Source organism: Sus scrofa, chromosome 9 (assembly GCF_054392235.1).
Source record: "Sus scrofa isolate SSC_HxYL_T2T_F1_AM1 chromosome 9, Sscrofa_HxYL_maternal_Yorkshire_Landrace_v2.0, whole genome shotgun sequence".
Lineage (NCBI taxonomy): Eukaryota > Metazoa > Chordata > Mammalia > Artiodactyla > Suidae > Sus > Sus scrofa.
In genome coordinates, this window is record NC_139391.1 from 72385617 (window position 1) to 72405163 (window position 19547).

The 19547-nt window shown below is 39.4% G+C and overlaps 2 protein-coding genes across 6 annotated transcripts in view; both read left to right on the top strand.

Moving 5' to 3' along the window:
- Nucleotides 1-25: 25 nt before the first annotated feature.
- C4BPB (complement component 4 binding protein beta) lies at nt 26-9495 on the top strand. Of its 2 annotated transcripts, XM_003130455.7 has the most exons (7): nt 26-89; nt 514-710; nt 1309-1482; nt 2562-2738; nt 7408-7501; nt 8249-8375; nt 9284-9495. In XM_003130455.7, exons 2-7 carry the CDS (start codon nt 653-655, stop codon nt 9425-9427), a joined length of 774 nt encoding a protein of 257 aa, XP_003130503.1. In that variant the 5' UTR covers nt 26-89; nt 514-652; the 3' UTR covers nt 9428-9495. The 2 variants fall into 2 exon arrangements, with proteins under 2 accessions (XP_003130503.1, XP_013835097.1); XM_013979643.3 differs by having other exon boundaries at nt 26-710.
- A 422-nt stretch (nt 9496-9917) lies between these two features.
- C4BPA (complement component 4 binding protein alpha) overlaps nt 9918-19547 on the top strand; it is a 48073-nt gene continuing 38443 nt past the window's right edge. Inside the window, exons 1-2 of one of the 4 annotated variants that reach the window (XM_005667550.4) lie at nt 14824-15015; nt 15635-15767. In XM_005667550.4, coding sequence (XP_005667607.3) covers nt 15754-15767 — 14 coding nt within the window. In that variant the 5' untranslated portion in view covers nt 14824-15015; nt 15635-15753. 4 annotated transcript variants of the gene reach the window in all.

The window sequence follows — 19547 nt, forward strand, 5'->3', positions numbered from 1 at the left end:
CATGGCAAGACCATCTGGCCCAAGTCTGTTGAGGAAGGATCAGCCTACAGTTCAAAGGCACTGGTTAACTGGATTTGCATAAATAACATGTGAGCAGTTTCTGAAACTGAATTTTAAAACTGGCAGCTCTTTTTTTTTTTTTTTAATTTTAATCATCCCTTTGTGTTTTTTGCAAAATCTCTCCTTGTACGAATTTCCTTACAGCTATTATTTTGCTTTTTGTTTTTTAGGGCTGCACCTGCAGCATATGGAGGTTCCCAGGCTAGGGGCTGAATTGGAGTTACAGCCGCCGGCCTACACCACAGCCACGACAACATCAGATCCAAGCCACGTCTGCGATCTATACCACAGCTCAAGGCAACGCCTGATCCTTAACGCGCTGATGGAGACCAGGGATCAAACCTGCATCCTCATGGATACTAGTCCTATACATTTCTGCTGAGAGTCACGATGGGAACTCCCCTTACAGCTATTCTTATTTCCTGATGTAGATTATTTTTTTTTTCCTTCCAGGGAAGGGAAGTCAATACAACCTCTTTTCTAGGAAGGAGGTTGTTGGTCTGATCTTGAGTGGTGTGAGAAGACCATTTTGATCCAAACCGGGTGCCTAGGCTGGGTCATTTCCAACCCGGGTCAAACAATTGATCACAGGATGTTTTTCTGGTTTATGTGCTATCTTGTGGTTGTGTGGCTGATTTCTGCCTCAGATGGTATGTATGCTCTTCTTAAGCTCAATTCATAAGGCACTTGATATCAGTTTGTGGATTATGAGGGTAAGGTTTTAATGAAATTTAGACTGATGACATTTAAATTTCTGAAATTATTTCTTTTACTGAAAAAAATCTCAAATTAATTAGCCTATGCTCTGTATTCAGTAGAGGTGTAGCAAATATTAAATGACTTTGCTCTGTGAGGTAAATTGTTAACTGTTTACTTTCGTTTTCTCTTCTGGGAATCATAAAGTTACCAATTTTAAAATCTTGAAAAGTTTTATTTATGATAAACTCTAGGGCTACTATTTGAAAAGGGGGATTGCTTTTTTTTTTTTTTTTTTTTTTTTTTTAGGTGTGGATAACTTATCGCTGAATTTGAGTAGGATTCCTGTTATGCTTTTTTGGAAAGAAAACTGTGGGAAATCCTTAGGAAGGGAGGGAGGGGGTGTTACATGGAAGAGTAACATGGAGTCGGAATTAATAATCCAGCAAAAAGGCACTTGAATGGGGGGAATCTAAAAGCATCTGATACATGATACACACTTCCTCATAGTGCATGATACATCAAGTAAATCTGTTTTCTTTTTCCTTGTAGCCCAGAGCTGCCCAGAACTCCCTGCAGTAGACAATAGCATCTTTGTTGCAAAGGAGGGGGAAGGACAAATTCTTGGGACTTATTTCTGTATTAATGGCTACCACCTGGTAGGAGAGAAAACCCTTTTTTGTAATTCCTCGCAGGAGTGGAATGCCCCCGCCCCTGAGTGCCGTTGTAAGTTTGATTTTTCTGCTTCTTTGTCTGTCTTGTCACCCCACTGTATACTTTCACATCGTGTCTCCTGTAGGCCATGTTAAGACTTTATAAGAAAAAAAATCTCAATTCTAGGAACTCAATTTTTAAAGCACTCTAGTGGTAGAACTTCCCTTGGAAAGTATATAATCAGCTCTTGGTCAGTATTAATTTAGTTGAATTAATAGACTCAATCATCCCTATAAGAAGGATTTCTTCTACATATTAAAACCATTTTTTTGGGGGGGCTGTAATTTGTTTAATATCATACTGCTTTAAAATTTTATGTTATGAAAAATTTTACATATATACAAAAGACAGAAGAGTAAAATGAACGCATGAACTTATCACCCAGCTTCAACAATCACCAACATCCAATATGTGACTTTTTTTAATCTGTGATTTTTTTTTTTTTTTTTTTTGCTTTTTAGGGCCACACTCATGGCATATGGAAGTTTTCAGGCTAGGGGTCAAATCAGAGCTACAGCTGCTGGCCTGTATGTTTGACTGAATGAAAGGAAGAATTTTGAGCAATGTGCTTAACATAACAGGATGATGAACATGCTCTTGGTAATTTCCAGTTACATGCTTAATTTTAGTATGTTCAACTCTCAGTTGTCACTCTTGTGTAAGATCAAGACCTTGTCTACCATGCTAAGACAGCTCAGTCTTCTCTTTTTTAAAAAAATGTTATGGCCATTCCTGAGGCATGTGGAAGCTCCCAGACTAGGGACTGAACCTGAGCCACAGATGTGACCCACGTTGCAGCTGCAACAACGCTGGATCCTTTAACCCACTGCCCTGCGCCAGGGATTAGACTTGCACCTCTGCAATAACCTGAGCCACTGCAGTCAAGATTCTTAACCCACTGCACCACAGTGCAAACTCCCAAACCAATCTTTTCTTATCCTGCATTGATATGTTTTGATACCATCTACCAGTCCTTATTAAAGGTGCAGTTTTAGTTGTAATTTTCAAGTTTCTCAACGTAGGCGGTCTAGCTTTTGTTGTGATGAGCTTCAGCTTAGCCCTTTCAGCTCTCTGCCTGTTTTCCTTTTCAGTGGGCCACTGTCCTGATCCTGTGCTGGGGAATGGTGAGTTCAGTCACTTGGAAACTGTGAATGTGAATGACACAATCACGTTTAAGTGCAATGAGCATTACATCCTCAAGGGCAGCAATTGGAGCCGGTGCCGAGAGGACCACACCTGGGTGCCTCCCTTTCCCATCTGTAAAAGCAGTAAGTATAAGAGAAAGAAGTTCCAGTCCCAAAGATGCTGACCAGCAGTGAAAGTCTAGGCATTTGCCACATGCCTGCAATGCTTTCCTCTTTTGTGTATCTAGTAAGGGTTTAGAATCTAGCAGGCAGCCAAGAAAGAGCCAAGTCTCAACTCAAGTGATGGATAGCAATGCAATGAACAGCACCCAAACAATAATCAAACTTTCCCCCCACCACCCTCAAGTAGGATTCCTGTACTACTAGGGCCAATGCAGGGTAATTTGTTTTACTATGTTTTTTGTTTTTGGTTTTTTTTTTTTTTAATTTCAAGATTAAGTGACAAAATTTTGGGGGGAAAAAAGACCATAACTCATCATTGCAAAATTGTGTAAAATAAGAGTTGAAAATACCTCCTTTTACCACTACAGTTCACAGCTTTCAGAGGTAATTAGATGGCTGTATTTATTTAATACATCTTTTTCTTATATTTACACAGATATTGAAAATAAATATACACCCATACATACCAACACCTATATAGAACTATAAAAATGGGACTTTGCTACACATATTTTTATTTTTTATTTTATTTATTTTTTATTTATTTTTTGTCTTTTTAGGGCTGCACCCATGGAATATGGAGGTTCCCAGGCTAGGGGTGGAATCAGAGCTGTGGCCGCCAGCCTACACCACAGCCACAGTAACGTGGGATCCCAGCTGCATCTGCAACCTACACCACAGTTCACGGCAATGCCAGATCCTTAACCCACTGAGCGAGGCCAGGGATCAAACCTGCGTCCTCATGGATACTAGCTGGGTTTGTTAACCGCTGAGCCATGATGGGAACTCCCACATAATTTTAAGTATCTTTTTCCCCCATATAACAATATGCGTGGGAATCTTTTTTGGATAGGTATGTATAGCTCTACCTCCTGCTTTTTAACTGTGTGTGGATATGCTATAATTTGTCTCTCATATTGATAAACGTTATTTTATTTTTGTATTTTTGCTCTCACAAACAATGATGAAATGGATGTTATTATATGTATATATACATACATACATCTTTATGTTATTATTTCTATAGTATAGATTCCTAGAATGATTGGTGAGTCACAGGACATCATTATTTGCAAAATATACCTAAAAGATCTTAGAAATTCTACTTAAAAACTTCATTCTTGAATGCAAAATAAATTCTGAAAAATCAACGGTTTCACTTTCTAGTATTAGTTATCAGATGAATATTGAAATGTTAAAAATAATTCCACTCATGAGACCTATATGAAAATTTACTTAAGAACATAAGACTTGAATAAAAGAAAAGATCCTAGATGGGCAAACTTGATATTACCATGCAGTCCTAACCAGAATTCTAAATTAGAAAATATGAAACAAAAAATTAATTTTCAAATCTGATTTGAAATGATACATATCTATGTATTTAAATATTTATTTAAATGCTTACATTTATTTATTGCAAATTTGCCTAGTTAAATACTTTATTTAAATTAATTTATTTAAATTTCAATTTTAGAGCAAATTTATTGCAAATTGATTTTGTTAAATACTTAATTTTTAGAGCTGTTTTAGGTTTGTTATAAAACTGGGACAATACCGAGATTTCCCCTCTTCCCCCTGTTCCTACACATACATAGCCTCCTCCTCTTATCAACATTACTCTCCAGAGTGGTTCATTTGTTATACTTGATGGACTTACACTGACACATCATTATCATCCCCAAACCATAGTTTACCTAGGAGTTCATTCTTGATATTACCATTCTGATTTGGAATGGTATATATCTATGTATTTATTTAAAATAGAAGACAAGGAGTTCCCATCGTGGCTCAGTGGTTAACGAATCTGACTAGGAGCCATGAGGTTGTGGGTTCGATCCCTAGCCTTGCTCAGTGGGTTAAGGATCTGGAATTGCCATAAGCTGTGGTGTAGATTGCAGATGCGGCTCAGATCCTGAGTTGCTGTGGCTCTGGAGTAGGCCAGCAGCTACAGCTCTGATTAGACCCCTAGCCTGGGAACCTCCATATGCCGCAGGAGCGGCCCTAGAAAAGGCAGAAAAGACAAATAAATAAAATAAAATAAAATAAAATAAAATGGAAGACAAGCCACAGACTGTCATGTCATGTCATCTGAAAATAAATCAATGGTTTCACTTTCTAGTAATAGTTATCAGATGAATATTGAAATGTTAAAAATAATTCCACTCATAAGACCTATACGAAAATTTGTCATCTGCAAAGACAAAATTTTATCTTCTTTCCCAATGTGTATACCTTTTAATTTCTCTTTCTTGCCATATTGCATTAGCAAGGACTTTCAGTATGATGTTGAAAGGTATGATGAGAGGGAACATCCTGCAAATCCATTTTTTGGAAAATAGTGAGTAATATATATATTTGGCTGGGAAAACTTATTTATCAGATAGTAAAATGTGCAAAGTTGCTATAAGCAAAAATAGCATTAAAATGGCAAATTATAGATATTGTAATTAATGTATCATTAAAATAGCTGAGCACTGACAGAAAAATATGGCAGTCCTTTTTTTTTTAATGTTATTATAGTTGATTTACTATGTTCTGTCAATTTCTGCTGTATGGCAAAGTGACCCAATTATACATATATATATATACACATTCTTTTTTTCATTTTATCTTCTATCGTGTTCTATCTCAAGTGATCGGTTTTTTTGTTTGTTTGTTTAGTTTTTTTATGGCTGCACCCATGGCATGTGGCAACACTGAATCCTTTAACTCACTGTGCTGGGCCAGGGATTGAACTCATGCCTCTGCAGCAATCCAAGGCACTGCAGTCAGATTCTTAACCCACTGCACCACAGTGACAACTCCTATGGCAGCTTATTTTAAATTAGTGGGGAAAGTCTTTATTTATTGTTAATGAGATAATTATCTACTTAGAAAAAAACAAAGTTAGGATTCTACTCATACCATATTGAAAATAAATTCCAAATGGATTTAAATATATAAATGTAAACAGCAAAATTATGAAATTATTAAAGAAAATATGAGAGAATATATTTATTTTCTCAGAATGGGCAGAGTATTCCTAAGCAGTAACATAAAACCCAAAGTTATACAGAAAGAAAATAGACAGGTTTAACTGAATTTTAAAAACCAAAACTTATGATATTAAAAGATCATAAAAACTATAATTTAATAAAAGGCTTAGAGAAAATATTTGCAACACATTTAATGGCTAAAGAATAAATATTTCTAATATATGAGCACCCCCCCCCCACCAAATCAGTAAGGAATACACAACTCAACAGAAAAATGGCTAATTTTAAGGATAGATAATTCCAAAATTAGCCCCAAACAACTTTTATATTCCTCAAATTTCTGAAAGGATATTGAACATTACTAACAATTATATAAATGAATATTAAAATTAGATAAACATTTACTGATCGATTAGCAAAATTTTTCTTTTTCTTTTTTTTTTGGTCTTTTTGCTATTTCTTTGGGCCGCTCCCGCGGCATATGGAGGTTCCCAGGCTAGGGGTCCAATCGGAGCTATAGCCGCCAGCCTACGCCAGAGCCACAGCGACGCGGGATCCAAGCTGCGTCTGCGAGCTACACCACAGCTCATGGCAATGCCGGATCGTTAACCCACTGAGCAAGGCCAGGGACGGAACCCACAACCTCATGGTTCCTAGTCGGATTCGTTAACCACTGCGCCACGACGGGAACTCCAAAATTTTTCAAAAAGTTATTTCATCTGATATCTTTCAGGACATGAGGGAATAGCCACTTATGTCAGTGAGCTAAAGTGATACTACTTTTTGGATGTATTTTGACAGTAGCTATTAAATAATAAATTGGCATTTTAAAAGCATAAGCTATATATATTTTTATTTAGAGAGTTTGGGGTTATTTAAAACATATGTATATACTACCTGCAATTAAATTATAAATATACAATGTCATTTATATAATTAGCTCGTCATAGGTTTAAAGGATTTATTTCTTCCAAGTCTTTAATTCTGATCAACATGTTTTAGACTCATTTAATATCAGGGCTGAAAGGGACCTTAGAGATAATATTATTTAGCCTGCTCATTTTATAGATTAAGAAGGAAGCTGAGAAGAGTAAAATGGCTTCTTTGGTGCCCTATCGTTAGTGGAAAAGCCAAAACCAAAGCTGACAACATCTAGTGTCTTGTCCAACTCTCTTTCCCCAATTTTACCAACTCATCCTCTTTCCTCTAAGCTCTGTTCTCCTTTTTTCTCAGAAGGTCTCACATGGTATGATTGTCCTACAGTGGTTGTAAACCTCCATTTAAGCTCATACAATTTATCACCTGTCTCAGGGAGTTCCTTTTTTCACCTCTATCTATGGTCTAATTTTTCTTTTCGTGTGCACTGACAATTAGCATCTCTACAACTTAACCTTCGTTCCTCAGCTCCTGCCAATCAGAAAGTACCCTCAAATCACTGATAACACAGAGAATGAGCCAGGGGAGGGAGTCTTTCCTATGGACAGGGATGACTTGGACCAGAAGGAAATGAATGGAGAACATGTCCTAGATTCCTCATGTGCTGTTATGAGGATGGCAGGTGCTGGAAGAGAAGTTACCCTTAGAGGGCTGGCATTGTTAGTTGAGCGTTATTGGACTTCACAACATATCATTCCTATACTCTTATCTCTCAGAAGACTGTGGCCCTCCTGAGAATCCAATTCATGGCTATTTTGAAGGAATCGATTTCAACTCAGGGTCTACCATTACTTATTACTGTAAAGCGAGGTAAGTGTACTGCAGCCTTTCAAATATGAGACCTTGCCCATTGCGTAGTAGCATGGTGTTTGGAATGACCCCATTGGTTTCAACCTAGTCCATGGATGTACCAAGCACATTCTGATTTTGAGAGCTATTTTGACTCCCTTGCCAGCTCTCCCTAATCTCTAGAAGACAGGCTGATCCTTCCATTTATCCTAATTGAAGTATCACTTTTTCTCTTAGCTAGCACAAGATAAAATATTTAAAATGTATGTTTTTCTAAAGAATCTCAGAATAAAAAACTCCAAAAACCCAAGTATGTCTGAAAGTACAGAAATAGAATTATTTGTAGATCCTAAGCTGAGAGTCTTTTTCAGCCAGTTCACCGAGATTTATTTGAAGGCTGTCTCTAGCTTCCTACTCCTATTTAGAGCATAGGTGACAGATGCTTTTTTAAAATTACTGAACCATGATGAGGTTCCTCTCTCACCATCTCAACCCCAAAACTGTGTGCGTAAAACACATATTTAGAATTTTTCACTCCTCCACTGATGGGCTGAGGACTTGGGTCCTCTTCCCCCTGGGAGAGTGGTTTTACTTTATGACTGTTTCATAATATTAAGATAACTTAAGCGTGCACTAAGGCTCTGGAGTGGGGAAGTACATTCTATCCCAGGATGAAATACTGAACTGCAGTTACACAAAACCAGCTTTCATTGCTCAGTTTAGAAGTTGGACAGGATAAATGTGGTTGCCATTCTAACTTCTGTTCAGGTACCGCCTGGTGGGCACACAGCACCAACAGTGCATTGATGGGGAGTGGAGTGGTGCAATTCCAGTCTGTGAGCTGATCCCAGAAGCTCCCAAGACAGCTTTGCAGATTGAGTTTGAGAAGGCCCTTGTAAGTAATGGGCTCTTATCTTCCTTGTTCACAGCTGTACCTCCAGGGCCTGGTATCGCTCCTGGCACATACTCAGTCAATGGCTGTTCAATTTGGGATGTTTTTGAGTGGGTTGGCCTTGGCCTGATGACAGAGTGGGGCTCATAAATGACTAACTCATGTTTTTATATATGGAAGTTCCCATTCTCCACCATCATTGTAAATACCTCCTGAGGTCTTTTTGGTAGGGGTGTTGTCTTATGTGCTTTAAAGAGAAAGGTACATAAATTCATGTCTTAGACTTGGAGGTATTGCTGTGAAGACCCTTTAAAATTTTTCTAGACTCCCCAAAACAAAACACTGAGGAAATTCATTTTCTTTAATTTTTTGGGTAAAATTATAGTTGATTTACGATGTTGTGTCAATTTCTACTGTACAGCAAAGTGACCCAGTCATACATATATTGTACATTCTCCTTTCATATTATCTTCCATCATGTTCTGTCACAAGAGATTGGATATAGTCAGATCCATTTTCAATGAGAACTCTTCTCTTAGTCTATATTTATTATTGGTTGATAAGTAGATCGAAGCCACTATGTTTTATTTTCAGAAATGGAAAGGGACCCTAGGGGCAAGTGGTAGTGCCCTCCACCCCAAGACACAACAGATTTCAGGACTTTATATACAATATATCTCTGTGCCCCAGGGGGGAGCAGAGGGACACTTTTCAGCATCCCGGAATGGCCCCAGACAGACCCAGCCATTCTGCACATTTAAATGATTCATCCTGTTGAAGACCCAGATGCCTCCTTAAGCTCGCCCGGTTCTGAGCCACCATGTCAGGGCGTAAACACTGCTCATTAGCTTCAAAGTGTAGAGCCAGATCTCATTTCTGAAACTGTAACTTAAAAAAATGTTCTTTTTCAGCTTGCCTTTCAGGAAAGTGAGGAACTGTGCAAAGCCACTGAGAACTTTATGCAAAGATTAAAGAAAAGTGGCTTAACGATGGAGGAACTGAAATATTCTCTGGAAATAAAGAAAGCTGAACTAAAGGCAAAAATGTTGCTCTGACATTGTAGTTTGAATAATCTGGGTCATAGAAATACTCTGACGAATAAAATTTCCTCTTGGTTCTGAAATTGGTTTCAGATTTTTCTCTCTCTGGGCTGAAATGCAACTTCACAGTAACCAACGACAATTGTATAATGCAGGTGTGTGTGGGGTGTGTGGTGTGTGTGTGTTGCCCCAAGAATGTAGAATGACCAAGTGTAGTCGTCCTCTAAGATAGAAATTAGCAACACATTAATGAGGAGGAAATGTTGTAAGGCCCTTCCCAGAACAAAGGGAAGGCAATATGGCATAGTCAGCATCTGTGTGTGCATGTGTAACTCTGTGGCGACATGACACAATCAGTATCTATGTGTGCATGTGCAACTTTGTAACATAGACCATCCAATCAGAACTCTCAGAATGTACGTTACCTTATAAGGGGGACAAAAGGACCAAAATGTAAAGGGAAAACTAATGGAGGGTATATAAAGCAATGACCTTCTGTGTTTGAGGCTCAGCCTTTGGATATGAATCCGCTGAGCCAGTGCTGGCAGGAATAAACGCTGCTTCCTGGCAAAAAGCCTTGTACGAGAATCCTGCTACAGAAAGGGTTTAATTTCCTGTCTGAAGGAGGATGGGAAGCTCAGATTACAGTCAAGGTATGTGCCTCATATTTTGTTTTATTTTATTTTTTTCTTTTTGTGACTGCACCTGCACTGCAGCATATGGAAGTTCTCAGGCTAGGGGTCTAAATTGGAGCTGCAGCTGCAGGCCTATGCCACAGCCATAGCAATGTGGGGTCTGAGCCTCATCTGCAACCTGAGCTGCAGCTTGCAGCAATGCCAGATCCCCAACCCACTGAATAAAGCCAGGGATTGAACCTGAATTCCTCATGGACACCAGTCAAGTTCTTAACATGCTGAGCCACAGTGGGAGCTCCTCATATTTTAAAATGAAATGCAAATGAGGCAAAAATTAACCCAAAATTAACCAACACTTTTGAGGCAAACATTAAACTCTCATTTTGGGAAAAATAGGCTCATAACAGTTATAGCCTTTAAATGACTTATTGAGACAAAAGAAGAATTAAAATTCACACCCTCACCTGGTCTCCCCTACATCTGGTTTATAAAACCCAGTTTCTGAATCTTCTGCAGTAATAGTGCTTACTGCCTTTTGGATGAAATGCCACCCTACCTGGTCAATTTGAGATGTTGCAACATATGTGAATACATTTTTTATACCCCCTTTTTTTAAGAGGGCAGAAAAATAAAAATCCTAAGGTTTTCCTGTCCAGATCTTATACTGAGCTGATAGGACAACCTTCTCCCTTTTCTCATTTTGACCTCTGCTCAGAACATATAGGAACTCTGAGTAAAATAGGAATAAAATACAGAAGAGGACTTGAAATAATGGAAAATCTCTAGGTGAAGTTATGAGGGAGAACAAGAAATGGGTAGGCCACAGTGTATTAATGGATACACACACACACACACACACACACACACATCATGAATTCAGAGTGTTTAGAATGAAGTATACAACTTTCAGGAAAAGTGTGCTATGGGAGCTCACGTGAGAAGAGACAGACTTCTGTCTTGAGGAGGAAGAGCCAAGCAAACATCAAGGAAGATATCACATTTTCGGGGTCTTTGAATGTGAGTAGGATTTAGAGGCAAATTTAGAGAAAAGGCCATTCTAAGTAGAAAGAAGATTTGAGTATAATTTAAAATAAAAAAATTAAATATAGTTGATTTATAATATATTAGTAGAAAGAAGATTTGAGTATAATTTAAAATTAAATATAGTTCATTTATAATATTACATTCGTTTCAGGTGTACGATATAGTGATGTAATTGTCAATAGGTTACACTCCATTTAAAGTCATGAAAAATAATGCCTACATTTCCCTGTGCTGTACAATATATCCTTGTTACTTATTTATTTTACACACAGTAGTTTGTACCTCTTAATCCCCTACGTCTATCTTACCTTGCCCTCCTCCCTTCTCCCCACTAATAACCACTAATTTGTTTTCTATATCTGTGGGTACATTTCTGTCTTCTTATATATACTAATTTGTTTTAGTTTTTAGGTTTCACATATATGTGATAACATAGAGCATTTGCCTTTCTCTGCCTGACTTATTTCACTAAACATAACAGCTCTAGGTCCATCCACATTGCTTCCAATGAGAATCAGATGCCTTTTTTATTTTTTTTTTTGTCTTTTTAGGGCTGCACCTGTGGCATATGGAGGTTCTCAGGCTAGGGGTCCAATTGGAGTTACAGCTGCTGGCCTACGCCACAGCCACAGCAATGCGAGATCCGAGCTGCATCTGTGGCCCACACCACAGCTTATAGCAATGCCAGATCCTTAACCCACTGAGTGAGGCCAGGGATCGAACTTGCAACTTCATGGTTACTAGTCGGATTCGTTTCCACTGCACCACCATGGGAAGTCCAATATTATTTTTTTTAAAGGTGCTGCAAAGGGACAGGAAGGTTGAAACATATTTAGGGAATAGCATATAGCCTGGATTACCTGGTTAAAGCATAGGATGTGATAAGAGAGAGACTGGAGAGATACATTAAGGCTAGGTTATGTGGGGGTTAGAGGGCATGTTAGAGAATTTAAACTTTATTTGCTATGCAGTGAGTAAGATGGGAAACTTTCAAGCAAAGACGTGATAAATACAAAACAGATTTTTCTTACAACAATATATAGTGCAGGTATAGTAGGAAAAGAACTAAACAGAAACCAAGGAAAGGGCTACAGCGATAGTCCATCTGAGAAACAGTGATGACAGGAACTGGTTTGATGGCATTAGAAATAGAAGAGGGACAGCAGGGAGTTCCCGTCATGGCTCAGTGGTTAATGTATCTGACTAGGAACCATGAGGTTGCAGGTTTGATCCCTGGCCTCGATCAGTGGGTTGAGGACCTAGCATTGCTGTGCGCTCTGGTGTAGGTTGCAGACGCAGCTTGGATCCCACGTTGCTGTGGCGTAGGCCGGTGGCTACAGCTCCGATAGGACCCCTCGCCTGGGAACCTCCATATGCCGCGGGAGTGGTCCTAGAGAAGACAAAAAAACAAAAACAAAAACAAAAACAAAAACAAAAAAAAAGGAAAAGAAAAGGGACAGCAGAATTGAGAAACATTGCAAAATCATAAAGCTTGTCAACTGATTGAATTTTGGAGGATGAGAGAGAGGAAGCGTTTAAAGGTGAGTCTGAAATTCCATTCCTGGAAGCCTGCATTAATCTTGGAGTCAGAAGGTAAAGCTACTGGGCCGGAAATGAGAAGTTCTTCTTTGCCGAGTTTAAAGATGTTTATCTGGGGAGTTCCTGTTATGGCGCAGTGGAAACAAATCCGACTATTGTCCACAAGGATGTGGGTTTGATCCATGGCTTCACTCAATGGGTCGGAGATCTGGTGTTGTCGAGACCCAAGGTGTGTAGGTCGAAGAGGTGGCTTGGCTCTGGCATTGCTGTGGCTGTGGCTGTGGAGCAGCTGGCTCCAATTCAACACCTAGACTGGGAACTTCCATATGCTGTGAGTGTGGCCCTGAAAAGCAAAAAAAAAAAAAAAAAAAAAAAAAAAAAGATGCTTATATGATGTCCAATGGGCAATGACTAACGACTACTGTAAATCTGAGTTTAGGATGTAGTTATGGGGCGGTCCTCTTAGAGAGACTAGTTAAAGCCACAAGAGCAGGTAACATAAAGGTGTGAAGAGGAACAGTTTTAAGAAGAGGAACTTGGGAGGTATCTATAGGATGTAAAGAAGGAAGGGGAAGTAATAACAACTAAGAAAGAGCAATTTGTAAGATAGGGACATCAGGAAAGTTGAGGGTAAAGGAAGCCCAAAGAGATAAGAGTTTCAAAAAGGAAGTTCTCAGCAGAGGCAGGGACTGCTGAGAAACCATAGTGATGAGTTAAAGAAATTTTGGTTTTGGAGATAAGGGCATGCCTCAAAGTGGTGTGTCAGTAAAGGTGGGAAGAAGCCAGATAGAAGACCATAATGGGAGGGTTGGAGATTACTTATCAGGACAGAGTGGGCTGAAAACATAGGAAATTCTTTTAAGAAGTTCAATGTCTCCCAGCAGAAGAAAACCTGAATTTGAGATTTTTGGCAAGAGTGAAAGAACATTTCAGGATGGAAGACACATCAAAAATAAGGAAGGAAAACAATGAGCAAATCTCTTCATGGGAGTGAATAGGGAAAAATATTGGAGGAGGATGGAAGCTAATGTGGAATGATGGCTTAGGAAAGTAGGAGGAAAGACCATCTGCTCAGAGGAAGACAAGTTGCTGACTTGGAGAGAAAACTTTGGAACAGTCACTCTGGAAAGTGAAGAAATGATTTCCAGCAGGCAGGGAAATGGCCTTGTGAAGACCCACCTTGAAAGGCTATATTTCCTCCCACTTGGTTCTCTAGACTGCATGATTTGGGATCCTCTTTTAGTTTCATTTGTTTAAAGCTCAATGGATTTTATTATACTTATAGTTGTACACATAGCATCACAACCCAGTTATGCTTATTCCTGTCAAATCAGCAAATCGGTCTCACCTTTGTAACTTGGCCCATGTTCTTTGCCTCTAATACTTAGTTTCATCTAATAATTTCCACTTTTCATTCAAAGCGCCTCTTGACTCTCCTATCGTCTGTGAAAACTTTTGCTGTGATTCAAATCCTTCCTTTCTGAAAACTTTATAGGACTTTTGGGGTTTATTATAGAAAAAGTGAAGTTAGGAAGAATTGCTGTTTCCCTCAGCATACAAACCTAATCCTAAAGATTGAGAGTTTAATTGGATAATGTCAAGGTGTGTGGTCCTTCTTTGATCTCTCTCATAGAAGACAGGACTGGCCCTTCATTGCATCCTTCTGAGCAGCACTCGATGATAGACCAACTTCAGAAGTCTTTTGGTATCTAACATGTGGTTCCAGAGATGGTGATGGCAATTAATATTTATGGAGTGCTGATTATTTTCCCTACAACTCAGCGCATTGCTGGAACTCGGTACATGTGTTCAACTCCTCACCTTCTGAACTTTCTTGGAGAGGGAAGGAGAACAGCCCAGAGAAAGGTCATAGTCCCTGAGCCCCAGGAAAGCCAGCAGGACCTAGAACCACGGAATGCTGTTCATTTTTGTGCACTCAGTCTGAAACCTGCAGTATTCAAGGTTTTCAGGCAAGCTGGATTGCATCTTATGTAACTCTCTTTTGTTTATACATATAAAAGAGTCTTGCATCAAATTCGTATTACATTTCCACTTAGGGGAAATGGTTGGCAGAGGAGAAAACAAATGATTGCGACATGTTATCAAGAAAGAGGGCTAGTGAAGAGGAGGGAGATAAATAAATGATTTTGCTGTTAATCATTCACTGGGCCAATAGAGAGTCTCTGCCCGCTCATTTCTAGTTGGCCATCCCTGAAAAGCCAACCACATGGCTGGAATTTAGCCTTTACTAGCCAACTTCATGGTATTCTGGTAAACTCTTATCTGGGAAGGAACTAAGGCTATTACAGATCAAAGTAGTTTTCTTCCTTAAGAAACTACCCAAGGCACCACAAGAGAGTCGTCTTCTTCTTCAGCTACCTACAGGTCAGTGTATTATTTAGGGTACCTCGCAGGGAAGGCTGGTGGTTTAGCCCTTTAAGGAATGCAAAATTAGAAGGAAAATACAGACACAAACTTGGAATGTTTTCAACAGAAGACTTTTCAGGGGTACTGCGTTAAGGGGAAATGTGACTTGCAAAGTGCTTTTAACTGCTACTGAGCCTCAATTTTCTATTATAAATGGGGAAATAACAATGCCAAGGAGCGAAGCAGAAAAAAAAGTAGGAAGTTACTCTTGTTATTGCATGTATTGTCTTGGTTTGTTAGTCCTTTACCATCTCTCTCTGGGGAGGTGGGCGTGAGGAGCTGAGGCAGGAGGTAAGAGAGACATCCCAAAGGGAGTCCTAGAAGACCTGGTTTTCAGAGTCAACTTTCTGAAAATTGGAGCAATTTCCTTTTTGGAGATTTTATTAATCATTCTGCATCTCCACCCTCAATAGCAAAGACCTTTAAATTTGGTAATAAGGAGGATATTGTTTAGCCTCCAGTTAGTTTTTGAAGCTAGAAGATTTCTTTGTCCTTACTTCCTTTCCTTCTCTCACTTTTTGAATCTGGTGATGTTGATTCATCTTCCTTCTTGACATTCTCTTCTCTTTTGTTGTAGGACATAGTACAAGGCTTTGCATTTCAATTCTTCAACCACTCTTCCCTTTTCTGACTCCTGTTCTGTCTCTAAATGTGGTAGTAAAAGAGAATACAAAGTCAAGTGCTCAAGAGGGGAAGATGCATCAAAGAAGGTTTGTATTGAGTGTAGAGACACATTTGAATATAATGTGGACACAGAAGGAAGGAACTGATGGAGAAAGACATTCTAGGAAGAAAGAGGAAAGTTCTTTCTGGTGTCTGAAAGTGATGTGATTGGAAGTGCAGGTATGTAAGCCACCTGAGACTGGAGAAAAATATTATCCTTTCCAGAGGTATCTGAATTTTAAAAAAGGGAGTTTATTGATTGATTGATTGATTGATTGTCTTTTCTAGGGCTGTACCCGAGGCATATGGAGATTCCTAGGCTAGGGGTCTAAATCGGAGCTGTAGCCACTGGCCTACACCAGAGCCATGGCAACACCAGATCCGGGCCGCCTCTGTGACCTACACCACAGCTCACGGCAATGCCAGATCCTTAGCTCACTGAGAGAGGCCAGGGATCGAACCTGAAACCTCATGCTTCCTAGTCAGATTCGTTAACCACTGAGCCACGATGGGAACTCCTAAAAAGGGAGTTTAAGCAAAATAAATACATTAACTTAATAGGTTAATCTCTAATGGGAGGAGAAATCTGGAGGCTGAGGATTTTCCCAGAGGCTCTCAAATTGCACTGCTTTGGCAAGTGCTAGTGGTATTTTTCACAAGAGAACCTCCATGTTGACTATAGTTCTTGAGTTCGTTTCATTTCTACAGGAATTCAAAAGGGGATGGATGTCATTGAAATATGAGGGCATTTGCAAGGGAAATCTCAGCTTTTCAGTGAGCAATGACAGAATTCTAGATGTTGTAGGGAATAAAAAATGATATAAGTTTAATATCATTTTAAGGATAAGAAACTGAGGTCCGAGGAGCCGATATAGCTTCTCCAAAATCACAGAAATAGACTGGTATGGCTGGGACTTGAATTCAGGTCTCCTCAACTCAGAAGTCTTAGCCTCCATCTCCATTCTCCGCGGTCTCCTGAGTCCTGCGCAGGTTCAGATGAGGGACCCCAGTGAGTCATGACGATAAACTGTAAATGGCCCACCGAGCCGATGCACATCCTGAGTATAGTAAGAGAAGTCAAATTACTGAATCATCTCTTCAAAATTTACCAAGCACTTCAAAATTTACAATGCATTATTTCATTTGGTCCTCAGTAGGTATGCAGGTCATTCTCACTCTGAAGATAAACCTAAATTGAGTTTCATATTTTACATTTACTGAATAACAATTGTATGCAGTTAATAATAGGTTAGAAACTGGAAAGTTAAATAAACACCTTCTGTTTTCTTCAAGGAACATTCAGTCTATTTCGGGAGGCAAAAGAGAATCGATAGTGACAATACATTGCGGGGTTAAAATTAAGGTAACAGTAAAGTACTGGGGGAGCATAGCAGTGACTGATATTTCTTTCTTTTTTTTTTTTTTTTTTTTTTTTTTGGTCTTTTTTTGTCTTTTGTTGTTGTTGTTGCTATTTCTTGGGCCGCTCCCGTGGCATATGGAGGTTCCCAGGCTAGGGGTTGAATCGGAGCTGTAGCCACCAGCCTACGCCAGAGCCACAGCAACGCGGGATCCAAGCCGCGTCTGCAACCTACACCATAGCTCACGGCAACGCCGGATCGTTAACCCACTGAGCAAGGGCAGGGACCGAACCCGCAACCTCATGGTTCCTAGTCGGATTCGTTAACCACTGCGCCACGACGGGAACTCCCAGTGACTGATATTTCTTGGAGGGACTGGGCAATTCTTGACCAAGGAGCTAGATGACTAACCAGGGGAGTGAGAGCATTCATGCACAAAAGCCGTCATATGCCTATTTTTGCAGATGCTTGGAAAGTTCTAGGATGTGTTTTGGGAAAGGAAAGCACTTTGATGTGGTTGAAGTACATTGTTTTAAGTGAGCAGAAGTAGTGGGAGAGTTGGGAGAGTTATGGGGACCTAAAGAATTGGGGGCCATGGGAGTTTTTAAGTAAATGGCTTTTTAGGACTAAAAGAGCATCCATGAGAAGGCTGGATTACTGTTGCTTGGAAGCTTTTGCAGTGACCAAGGGTGGAGCGGAGAGAACTATGAAACCAAACCTGGACTGTGGAAGTGGAGTAAAAGAGAGAATGACAAATTCTAGTGTTGCTATGGCCCATGTGACAAGACTTGGTGACTCTGAATATGGAAATGTGCCCAGAGAAAGGAGGCTAGGATGACTCAGGTTCCTAGTCTGAGTGACTGTTACCTTGGCTGAGACGGAACACAAAGCTCAAGCACTGTTGGGAGGAAGAGAGTGCATTTAGAATATTGGATTCAAGGTGACTGGGAGATACAAATGAAGCAGTGGTAAATACTGATTTGTACCTTGGAATTTATTATAGCAAATTTTTTTAAAAAAGGTTTTTGCTTTAATAAGAAATCTAAGTGATTACCAGGGGTTGGGGTTTGGGAAAAATAAGGAGAGACTGGAAAAGATTTTCAGCTGTAATATGAAACTGTAAGAGGAAACTTCAGCTTTCAGCTATAAGATGAAGAAGGTTTGAGGATTTTAACTATAGTTGATAAAACCGCCTTGCATAGTCGAAATTTTGCTGAGAGTAGAACTTAAATGTTATTTCCAGAAAAAAAAGATACACTGCTATGTGGAATCTTAAAAGACAAACTCACAGAAAAAGAGATTAGACTTGTGGTTATCAGAGGTGGTAGGTGGGGCAGGATGGGGGATGGACAAGGAGAGGAAGGGAGGAATGTGGTCAAAAGGTACAAACTTCCAGGTATGAGCTACATAAGAGCTGGGGTGAAACATACAATATCATAACTACGCCAACACTGCTGCATGATGCATAGGAAAGGTGTTGGGAATTAATCCTGAGTTCTTATTACAAGGAAAAAATTTTTTCCTTTTTATTTCTTTTCTTCTTTTAAAAAACTGGATCTACATGAGAAGATAGATATTAGCCGGACCTATTACGGTAATCATTTCACAATATGTGCAAATCAAACCATTGTGTTGTACACCTTAAACTTATGAAATGATGGAGTTCTCAACATGGCACAGTGGAAATGAATTCAGCTAGGAACCATGAAGTTGCTGGTTCGATCTCTGGTCTCCCTCAGTGGGTTAAGGATCCAGGATCCGGCGTTGCTGTGAGCTGCAGTGTAGGTCACAGATGCAGCTCGGATCTGATGTTGCTGTGGCTATGGCATAGTCCAGTGGCTGTAACTCTGATTACACCCCTAGTCTGGGAACCTCCATATGCTGTGGGTGCAGCCCTAAAAAAAAAACCAAAAAAAAACCACAAAACTTATGAAATGATGTATGTCAATTATTTTTCAATAAAACTGGGGAACAATAAATTTGTGAGGTGATGGATGTGTTCATTAGATGGGGGAGTAGGGGGAAATTCTTTTGTAATGTGTACCTTTGTCAAATCACCAATCATGGTGGTTGTACACTTACAATTTAGTCACTTATACCTCCATAAGGATAAATTAAAAAAAGAAATCCAACAGTCAACACTTTTAATTTGCCTTCAGGATTGCAAGGAAAGAGGAAAGTGTAATAATTTCCTTTTGGATTTTCTAAGAAAATGTTTATAACTTTCAAAAGCAGAAATGTTAATTTAAATATTATCCAAGACAAAAAATAATTTGCTAAGATAACCAGTCAGGATGGTAGACTTTTCCAGGATTAAAGGTAATGTTCAAGCGGCAGAGAACCAATCTCCTTTGTTAGACGTAACATTTTGCAAGTCAAACTTATGATGCAGATTTCTGCTGTTCAGTCGCTGCAGGGGAAGAGAGAATAGTTCCTCCTTACTTTGCTGAGATTTCTTTCATTGACTTT

Bases quoted from the DNA above. Each gene is read 5' to 3' on its own strand.
- C4BPB (XM_013979643.3), top strand. From the start codon at position 653: ATGTTTTTCTGGTTTATGTGCTATCTTGTGGTTGTGTGGCTGATTTCT. The intron at 1,483-2,561 runs GTAAGTTTGATT...TTTCCTTTTCAG, and splicing joins CCCCGCCCCTGAGTGCCGTT to TGGGCCACTGTCCTGATCCT. The intron at 7,502-8,248 runs GTAAGTGTACTG...ACTTCTGTTCAG, and splicing joins ACTTATTACTGTAAAGCGAG to GTACCGCCTGGTGGGCACAC.